This window comes from Chiloscyllium plagiosum, chromosome 33, assembly GCF_004010195.1.
Source record: "Chiloscyllium plagiosum isolate BGI_BamShark_2017 chromosome 33, ASM401019v2, whole genome shotgun sequence".
NCBI lineage: Eukaryota > Metazoa > Chordata > Chondrichthyes > Orectolobiformes > Hemiscylliidae > Chiloscyllium > Chiloscyllium plagiosum.
The window spans coordinates 547,927-558,499 of record NC_057742.1 but is presented as its reverse complement, the minus strand read 5'-3'; the positions used below and the strand labels follow the sequence as shown (position 1 = coordinate 558,499).

The 10,573-nt window shown below is 43.4% G+C and overlaps 1 protein-coding gene across 1 annotated transcript; it reads right to left on the bottom strand.

The window, feature by feature from the left end:
* Nucleotides 1-423: 423 nt before the first annotated feature.
* On the bottom strand, nucleotides 424-8,896 carry LOC122539700 (von Willebrand factor C domain-containing protein 2-like). The gene is made up of 3 exons (XM_043674700.1): nucleotides 8,341-8,896; nucleotides 2,659-2,788; nucleotides 424-632 (listed from the first exon to the last, which is right to left on the bottom strand). The coding sequence occupies exons 1-3, from the start codon at nucleotides 8,716-8,718 to the stop codon at nucleotides 430-432; spliced, it is 711 nt and encodes a 236-aa protein (XP_043530635.1). The 5' UTR covers nucleotides 8,719-8,896; the 3' UTR covers nucleotides 424-429.
* Nucleotides 8,897-10,573: the final 1,677 nt, after the last annotated feature.

The following is a 10,573-nucleotide window of genomic DNA, read 5'->3' as shown; positions in this document are numbered from 1 at the left end:
ATTTTACTTCTCTCCACCTAGCATAAACTGGGTGGTAACAGAGTTAAAATTCAGCTGATTGACCTATCCACTTCTTGCTCCTGAATCACTTAAACTTAGGCTTTCTGCTAGTTCTCCAGGCCTTGGTCTCACCAATTTGACTTTTGAAGAACCCAACAAAGCTCAGAGGGCCAGTGGAACAAAGTTGCAACCAAAAGGTTCCACTAATTAAAGTGGAGATCAAGAGGAAAGTCCTTAGACTAGTAACCCTCAAATAATTTCTGTGTAGCCACGAGGATTGTCCCATCCTAGCAAGACTTGTTTTATCACTGACACTTGCCAATTGGCTAACTCTCCCCAAATGTGTTAGTAGCCAGATGGTTAAGACCCATCATTGTAAAATACAACTAGAGGAGCATTAGCTGCTGCCAGAGTATTGCAGCAGTGAGCCTATCGCCGCTGCATCCACTCCCAATGGTGTCCTTCCTTTACACTATGGTGATGACCCTGCCGCCTTCCACGGGAGGTGCAGATTGCTTGCTGTTGAGGTTCCCAGGAGCCATCCTTATACGGACAGAAACAGACAGACTTTCCATCCATTTCCACTTTCACACCAGCAGGGATAATGGTGTTTCCTGCAAAGCAGTTTGGTCCTGCAAGAATCAGAGTGTTACAACAGCAGGTCGAGGAAAGGTAGCTTTGTAAATGACTTTAACAGACATCATGTATCCAACCCAAAAGTCAATTAGGAAGAGACATTTTTTATCCCATGATATCAAGATCATGGCTGATTAAGGCTTCAACTCCGTTGACTGGTTTTTGCTTCATATTATTTGAAACCATCATTCAACATTGGTACATTGACCTTTTACATTTGTACACTCCGCTGCAGGGTATTCAGGTCAGTTGTGACTGAGTATATGGATGCTAAATAAATAGCTTATTAGCTGCAGAATTTAGCAAGAAATGAAGCTCCTGATTCATCAATAAGGTGAGATATTTATACAGGGGCCTCTCTCAACTGCAACGTTGTTTACAGTGACACTACATGGCTGTCAACAAGACTTGATAGTAGGAGAAAGTGAGGACTGCAGGTGCTGGAGATAAGAGTCAAAAAGTGTGGCGCTAGAAAAGCAAAGCCAGTCAGGCAGCATCCGAGGAGCAGGAGACGAAACTTTGAGCATAAGTTCTTCATCAGAAATGTTGGGGGGAGGTTGGAGTAGTGACCCATGGGGACTGAGAGATAAATGGGAGGGGGGTGGAGCTGGGGAAAAATAGCTAGGAATGCAATAGATGAAGGTGGGGCGTGATGGTGATATGTGGGAAAGAAGATGGACAAGTAGAATGGTTCAAGAGGGCGGTGCCGAGTTGGAGGGTTGGATCTGAGATAAGGTGGGAGGGGAGATGAGGCAACTGGTGAATCAACATTGGTTCTGTGTGGTTGGAGGGTCCCAAGGTGGAAGATGAGGTGTTCTTCCTCCAGTCATTGGCTGGCTAGGATTTGGTGGTGGAGGAGGCCCAGGACTTGCATGTCCTTGGCAGAGAGGGAGGGAGAGTTGAACCCCATCCCACACGGCAATGGGATTGTTTAGTGCATGTGTCATTGTGTCATAGAGATGTACAGCACAGAAACAGACCCTTCGATCCAACCCATCCATGCCGACCAGATATCCCAACCCAATCTAGCTGCACCTGCCATCACCCAGCCCATATCCCAGAGATATTCCCTGAGATGTTCTGCAAGCTGGCATCCTGTCTCCCTGATGTAGAGGAGACCACATCACGAGCAACAGACACAGTAGATGAAGTTCACCAATTTCCTCATCTCCCCTCCCCCCACCTTATCCCAGATCCAACCCTCCAACTTGGCAACACCCTCTTGAACTGTCCTACCTATTCATCTTCCTTCCCACCTATTCACTCCAACCTACCACCATCACCCCCTACTTTCATCTACCTATCATGTTCCTAGGTACCGTCCTCCTCCAGCCTCACCACCACCCCCACACCCATTTATAGCAGGAGAAAGTGATGACTGTGGTTAGTAGAGATCAGTCAAAATGTGTGGCACTGGAAAAACACAATCAGTCCAACAGCATCCAAGGAGCAGGAGAGTCGATGTTTCAAGCATAAGCCCCTCATCAGGAATGTGGAAGGCGGCTGAGAGATAAATAGAATGGGGTGGGAAGGTAACTGGCAAGGTGATAGGTAGATGGAGGTGGGGGATGATGGTGATAGGTCAGTGGGGAGGATGGAATGGTTAGGTGGAAAGGAAGATGGACAGTTCAAGAGGGTGGTGCTGAATTAGAGGTTGAATCAGGGATAAGGTGGGGGGAGGAGAGATGAGGAAATTGGTGAAATCAACATTGATCCTATGTGGTTGGAGGGTCTCAAGGTGGAAGATGAGGTGGTTTCCCTCCAGTCATTGGTGGCGGAATGGGAGGGGAAGTTGAAGTGGTCAGCATTACTAGTGCACAGTGTGAATCCTCCCAACTCCAAATCCAACCTGGTCTGATTAGTGAGACTAGCACTGAATTTCAGCAAAAATACAACAGCAAATCTTTGGAAAAACTCTGACTTACAGATGGATGGGAGACCAGGAGGAGAGTGCTGGGATTGTCAATTCTTTTCTGCCTAAAGTGCTTTTGATTTTATATCTACATTGTAAGTGAAACTTACCCTGTTTGCACACTGAACAGCACTGATTGGCTTCATATGATGGGTTAACACAGTGGACAGGAGCACACTCTGCAGTTAGACAGTACACTTCTCGGTTAGATTCACATCGACACCTCTCACAGGCAGATGGCTGCAGAACAATGTTATAGATCAGAAATCAGTGATTTATTAAAACAAAACATCTTGACAAAAATTATTTCAACTGCATCCATTAAAACCCTAACAGGACCTGCGAGGTTAGCAGGAACAATATATCCTGGAAACTAATTTTGTTTAAACAATGGGGATTTGAACATTGGTTTGCAGAGTATCAAGAGTTTTGAAAGAAATTAGCAGAAGATATTAAATACAGCACCCGCCAGGATGTAGCTCACAAGTAAGCAGAAATAATTGGTTAACATGTTAGCCCGGAATAAACTTACTGATAACAAAAAGTGTTAATCTGTGCAGCAACTGGGAAATAAAGGCACCTGTTAATTGGCAGAGATAGGTAGTCATGGAGTGGGCATTGCAATTTACATTCATGTAGTTTCTGTTTAAAGCCAGCAGATGGTGATGTTTTGATGGTGAACTTGATTAGTGTGCAGTACTTTTGAATACTTTTAATCAACCCATTTGAAAATGTTATGACACATGGGGCAGGTGGGTCTTGAGCCCAGACCTTCTGGCCCACAGATGTGATTCAGCACAGGAGGAAGCCATTCAGCTAATCATGCCTGCCTCAGCTCTTCAAAGCAGCATCATTACCTAGTGCCAATCTCCTGCCTATTCCCCATACTTGCTTCTTTGGCATATCCCTTTAAATCTATGCCCTCTCTTTCTTGTGCCTTCTATGATCAGGAAGAGCTTCTCACTTTCTACTCTGTCCAACCAATTATGGAAACCTCAATCAAATGCCCTCTCAGCCTCTTTCCATTCAAACAGAACAGTCTCAAGTTCTTCAATCTCTCACCATCACTGAAGTTTCTCACTAATGGAACCATTTTTGTAAATCACCTGTGCACTGTCTCCAATGCATTCACATTTTCCTATAATAGCTGAGGTTTAATAGGTGTCTTCTACAAGTTCAATGTCATTTTATTTGTAGTAATAAAGCTGAGGACTTTTTATGTTTTATTAACTGTTCTCGCCAGTTGTCCTGCCACCTTCACTGATATGTGCCCATGTATGCCTCGGTCTCTCTGCTCCTGCACTCCCTTTAGAATTGTACCACCTATTTTATATTGTCATTCAATGTTGTTCCCACCAAAGTGCATTAACCTCACAGTTCTCTTCATTGAATCTCAACTGCCACCTCTCCACCCACTCACCAACTTCTCAATGTCCTTTTGGAGTTCCATTGGCCTTCATTGGCAATGGCATGGAGTACAAGAGTTGGCAAACCGTGCTGCAATTACATAAAACCCTTGTTAGAGCGCACTTGGAGTATTGTGTGCAGTTTTGGTTGCCACACTACTAGAAGGACATGGAAGCTTTGGAGAGAGTGCAGAGAAGGTTCACCAGGATGTTGCCTGGACTCGAGGGCATTGGCCAATGGGGAAAGGGTAAACAGACTGGGATTGTTTTCACTGAAAAATGAAGAGGAAACTTGATAGAGGTCTAGAAAATTATGAGAGGCATAGATAGGATGGATTGTCAGAAGCTTTTTCCCAGGGTTAACGTTTCAATTACAAGGGGCTATGGGTTCAAGGTGAGAGAGGGAAAGTTTAAGGGAAATGTGCAAGGGACATTTTTCACGTAGAGAGTGGTAGGAGCCTGGAATGCACTGCCAGAAGAGGTGGGGGAAGCAGGGACATTGGCGACATTTAAGAGGCATCTGGATGGTTACATGAATAGGGAGGGATCAGAGGGATTCTGGATTAGTGGTGCTGGAAGAGCACAGCAGTTCAGGCAGCATCCAAGGAGCAGCTCTTGGATGCTGCCTGAACTGCTGTGCTCTTCCAGCACCACTAATCCAGAATCTGGTTTCCAGCATCTGCAGTCATTGTTTTTACCTAGGGATCAGAGGGATACGGACTGAATAAGGACAGAAGGTTTGAATTTTAGCTTAGTTAGGGCATGATGATCAGCACAGGCTTGAGGTGCTGAAGGGCCTGTTCCTATGACGTAATCTCTTTTATTTGTTTGTTCTTTTGTATTAGTATACATCAGGAAAAGCAAGGGTGCCAATTCTTTGGGGAGCTTCACTACTAACTTTCTTCCAGCCTGAAAATGTCCATTGACCATTACTCTGTTTCCTATCGCAAAGGCAATTTTGTACTCTCATTAGTATTGTCCATTTCATATCATGATCTATAACTTCTGTCTGTTATGTAGCACTGTAGGAAACACCTTCTGGAACTCCATGTATAATACATTAACAGTGTTACCCGCATTGACTTTTCTGTTGCCTCTTCAAAAAAACTCCAGCAAATTAGTTAAACACATTTTCCAATTTAGAAACCCACGCTGACTCTTGTTAATCAACCCAGATGAATACTAATTCTTTCCCAAATAATTGTTACCAGATGCTTCCCCAACACACAGCCCAGGGAACACCAGTGCCCCTCGGATTTCTATTCTTACTTCCTTCAAAATCCTTGGCTGCATTTCATCCAATCTCAATGCCTTGTCAACTTCAAGTATAAATACTCTATCTAAGACTTCTTCCTTATTAAATTTGAATTCTTCTAGTGACAGAGTTTCCTTCTCTGTCACCATAGCCTGGGCAACAGCGTCCTATTTTGTAAAGACAGATGCCAAGTATTCATTTAACACCTCAGCCATGCTCCCTGCCTCCATATGTCAATCCCCTTTTCGGTCTCTAATTAATCTGATCCTCCTTTAACCACTCTTTTACTATTTAAATGTTTACGGATTCCCTTTTATTTTAGCTGCTAGTCTTTTCTCATGATGCAACTTTGCTTTTCTTGTTTTTACACATCCCTCTAAACCTTCTGTATCCCTCATGGTTCTCAAAAGTATTTGCTGCCTGAAAAACTGTTATAAACACACTTTTCCTTTCCAATGTTAATTTCTGCCTCCTTTGTAATCCAGGAAACTCTGGGTTTGTTTTTTCTCCCTTTCCCATTAGAGGGAGTATACCTCGAATGTACCTGAACCACCTTCTGTTTGAAGGTAGCCCATTTTTCACTAAGTGTTTCTCCTGCCAACCTTTAGTTCCCATCAATCCTACCTTGTTCAGTTTTTGACCCATTGAAGTCAGCTCTCCACCAATTGATTTTCTCACTCTGAATTGTAGCACATCATTCTCTACCACTATCCAGACACTACCACTCCTTTGTTAAACAATGGGATAGATCAGTCACTTTAAATGTGTAAATGTTAGCAGGCATGTATGTCTAAGCATCACATTAAAACAAATGTAAAAGAAAGCTGTTTCCTCAGAACATTGGGAATGAGGACAGGCAGTTCAGATCAAAAACACAAAGTTCTGGAGAAACTCAGCGGGTCTGGCAGCATCTATGGAGAGAAAGCAGAGTTAACAAACTGCTTCTGAAGAATGGTCTCTGGACATGAAGAATTAACTCTGTTTTCTGTCCACTGGTGTTGCCAGACCAGCAACTTCCATTTTTGTTTAAGATTTCCAGCATCCAGCAGCTTTGTTTTTATTACAGCAGGTATTTAGCTTTTACATCGAATCATACAATACAAAAGAGGCCCTTTGGCCCATTGAGTCCACAAGACAGAAACTGCTCTAAATATACACCAGTCCCACTTTTCAGCACCTGGTCAATGGCCTTGAATGTTATGACATTTCAAGTGTTCATCCAATTACTTTTTAAAGGTGGTGAGGTTTCCTGCCTCAACTACCCTCCTAGGCAGTGTGTTGCAGATTCCCACCACTCTGTGGGTGTTGAAAACTTTTCCTCAAATTCCTTCTAAACCTCCTGCCTTTCTTCTTAAAATTATACCCCTTGTTATTGACCTAAGGGGAACAGCTGCTTTCTATCCACTCTGTCCATGTCCCTCATCTCAATCAGCACCCCCCTCAGGCTTCTCTGCTCCAAATGTAAGAAACCAAGCTTATCTCCCCTCTCTTTATAGCTGATACCTAGGCAACATCCTGGTGAATCTTCTCTGCACCCTCTCCAGTTCAAGCTCAACCTTCCTATAGTGTGGAGACCAGTACTGTACACAGTACTCCAGCTATACCCTCACCAACGTACTGTACAGTTCCAAGATAACCTCCCTGCTGCTATAATCTATGCCACAATTGATAAAGGTAAGTGTCCCGTATGCCTTCTTTAACTGCTTAACTGCCACCTTCAGGGTTCTGTGCACGAAGACCCTGAGATCCCTCTGTTCCTCTGAGTTTCCTCGTGTCCTGCCATTCATTGAGTACTCCCTTGTCTTGTTACTTTCTCCAAAGTGAATTACCTGACCCTTGTCAAGGTTAAATTCCACCTATCCCAGATATGCACCTCTGACCAATCTGTTTATAGACTTCCGTAACATAAGAACTTCTCCTCACTGTCAATCATCCAATCTTCATGTCACAAACTTGCTAACAGTATGTCTACCCTTGCACCCTCCCTGCCCCCACCACACACACACACTCATCTATATTATTTAAATCTATGTCATAAACAATAATGGACCAGCATTGATCCCTGTGGTATGCCACTCGACACAGTGTTTCAGTCTCATAACCAGTCTTCTACCACAGCTCTCTGTCTCCTTTCTCCATTTTGGATCCAGTTTGCCACATTATCCTGGATTCCATGTGATTTTACCTTCTTTTTCAATCTCCCATTTGGGATCTTGTCAAAGGCTTTGCTGATTACCATGTAAACTACATTAACTGTCCTACCCGATCTGCACTCCTCGTTACCTTTTTGAGGCACTCTTCTATTAGATCCTAGCTGATCAGTGCATCAGCCCCCATTGTTCTGACATTGATCCTCTTATCTAACCAAGAATCTCCTGATCTCAGTCTCGAATGTGTCACTTTCTCCTCAGAATCTACATACTTTTGAGGGACAGTGAATATCGAATAGAATCATAGAATGGTTACAGCCCAAAGGGAAGTCTTTCAGCCCATTATATTCATGTAAGCTATCGACAAGAGAAATTCAGTTAGTCCCACTGCCCTACCCTTTCTATTAATGCCTGTGTTTTTTCTCCTTGACCTGTTTGTCCAATTCTCTGTTGAAAGACCCAGTTGAGCTGCCTTCACCAAGCAGGGCATCACAGAGCCAATCGCTGCATAAAAAAAGGTTTCTCTTCACTTTGCTTTTTGTTCTTTTGCCAAATTGGTGTCCTCTGATTCTCAACCCCTTCTGCCAATGGGAATTCTCAATCTCTCTGCCAATGGGAAGTTTCTTTCCATATCCTCCTGTATAAACCTGTTTGGACTTTGAACAGTTGCAGCCTAAGCTGGTCAATCCTCCTGTTTAAGGAGGCTAACCCTAGCTTTCAGTTCTTCATGATATATACTTTGGGTGAGAAATATTCTTCCTGGTATTATCCCTGAATGAGCTACTCTTCTCTTCCTCCCTGGAGGAAATTGTTTCTCAGCATCTCCACCTATTGAATCTTTGAAAACTCCTGACTTCAGGAAAACATGCAACTACAGAAATAGTACATGAATAAAAGTCACTGCCACACTAACTCTTCCCCTTCAATAAAACCATAGGAGGTGTTTCAAACCAGAAAGAGAATGAAATAGTCTGTTGTTACCCAGAATTCCTGGAATAGTCGGTACATTTTGCCTCCATATTGACACGAGTTGCGGAATTCCAAGCAGCGTGGGCAGCAGGAGTGGTAACTGACACGGATACACCGGGAGGAGATCCGAGGACACTGAGGCTTATGACACACCGGACCAGTTTCAGTGCAGACACAGGGGCAGGCTGTCGCAGTGGGGTAAAACTTCTCGCCCACATCAAACACAAATCCATTGTCATCAATGCAACCTTTCCCTCGGTAATCTGACAGCACATAGTCAGAATCACCTTTAGAAAGGATTTCATTAACACTGGCTGCTTTGGACTTTGCTATGTATGTCAGTATTAGGCAAACCAACACAAGACAAGACAGCTTTCTTAATACTGCCATCAGCAATGAACAATAAGAAGAATATCTTCTGTTGTTTTTAGCAAAAGGACGGGGATGAAGAATGCTGTGAGCCCTCGTTCCTCTGTAATAAACACTCAGCCTGAATGACGTCTTTTATTAATTGCTGGGACCAGACTGCAGGTAATTGGCATTGCTAACTCGGTCAAAAATGCCAACATAATCAAGAAAGTGCCTCCTGCTAACTTCCATGTACAAAGACAGGCTGTAACTATCGGTGTCAAAAGCAGAAATAGACTGAAACAGATGCCATCTCCCTCCAGTTTGGCTGCAGCTGCTGTCTCTGAGCCAGATATTAGTTTGACATTCTGTGTTTATCAGTAATGATATAGTGCCACATAGCAGTTGGTCACAATATCACATGTTGACCTGCAAAACACAGTCAGGTTCATTCCTATCAGCAGCTTTCACATAAAGACAATCTCTGACATATTACAGAACTGATAGATACAAATAGGAGCAGCAGACCAAAGATAGAAGGGAACACAAAATTGATGATGGGGGAGGGGCGAGGATTATAGCAAAAGGGGTGGGCAATTCAGCCTTTAATTATCATCCCATTTATTCTCCTTGATGCTGGAGAGTGAGTCCAACTGGATTGCTTTTTGAGACTGTGAAGTGTGGCCTTCACAGCTACACAGCCTCCTTCTCTTACTATTCTGTGATGCTAAAATCAATGAAGCTCAATTTTGAATTTTTCAATTAACCCCAAGCAATATGCTCCCCTAAAATGCAGATGATAGGTTAGTGGCATTATCACTGGATTATTATTCCAGAGACCCAGGTAAAGTTCTGGGGACCTGGGTTTGAATCCTGCCAAGGCAGATGGTGGAATTTGAATTCAATAAATATCTGGAATTAAGAATCTAATGATGACCATGAAACCATTGTCAGGAAAAACCCATCTGGTTCACTAATGCTCTTTCAGGAAGGAAACTGCCATCCTTATCTGGTCTGGCCTATATGTGATTCCAGATCCACAGCAATGTGGTTGACTTTTAATTGCCCTCTCAGATGGTCAATAAATGCTGGCTTAGCCAGTGACACCCTCATCCCATGAATTAATTTGAAAAAACATAGCCATTATACCATGTGGTCAATATGTGTGAGGGGTAGGTGAGTCCATGATTTGACAGTGAACTGTGTCAATAATCAGCTGATCTTACTCATTCTGAACAGCAAGACCAAGATTAGAGCAGAGCATAGAACATAGAACATAGAAGAATACAGCGCAATACAGGCCCTTTGGCCTTCGATGTTGCGCCGATCCAAGCCTACCTAACCTACACTAGCCCACTATCCTCCATATGCCTATCCAATGCCCACTTAAATGCCCATAAAGAGGGAGAGTCCACCACTGCTACTGGCAGGGCATTCCATGAACTCACGACTCGCTGAGTAAAGAACCTACCCCTAACATCTGTCCTATACCTACCACCCCTTAATTTAAAGCAGAAAGGTAGATTCTGGCAAGAGGGACGAGGTCAGGATCAGTAACAGTGACAGAGTGACAGAGTGATTTGGGATCAGGGACAATGGGGTTGGGGTCTATGAGAAACAACAGCTTTGAAGAAAGGGAGTTTGAAACATACAGTTCTTTTGTTTTACTTGAGTTATGGTTCCAATCAAATTCATGAACTGATGGACAAACAAAACAGCCATGTTGTATGTAGCAAGATCCCATGTAATGCAGTTACAGAGGAATTACTCCAAGAGACTATTCAGCAAACATGTCCACACTTTTGCTACACATGGGCCTTCTCCTACTCATTTGATAATTTTTAATTCACTCACAGAACATTGGCACCTCTGGCCAGGCCAGCATTTATTGCCCAGA

Bases quoted from the DNA above. Each gene is read 5' to 3' on its own strand.
- LOC122539700 (XM_043674700.1), bottom strand. From the start codon at position 8,718: ATGGCAGTATTAAGAAAGCTGTCTTGTCTTGTGTTGGTTTGCCTAATA. The intron at 2,789-8,340 runs GTAACAACAGAC...ATTGTTCTGCAG, and splicing joins GACTATTCCAGGAATTCTGG to CCATCTGCCTGTGAGAGGTG. The intron at 633-2,658 runs GTAAGTTTCACT...TGATTCTTGCAG, and splicing joins CTGTTCAGTGTGCAAACAGG to GACCAAACTGCTTTGCAGGA.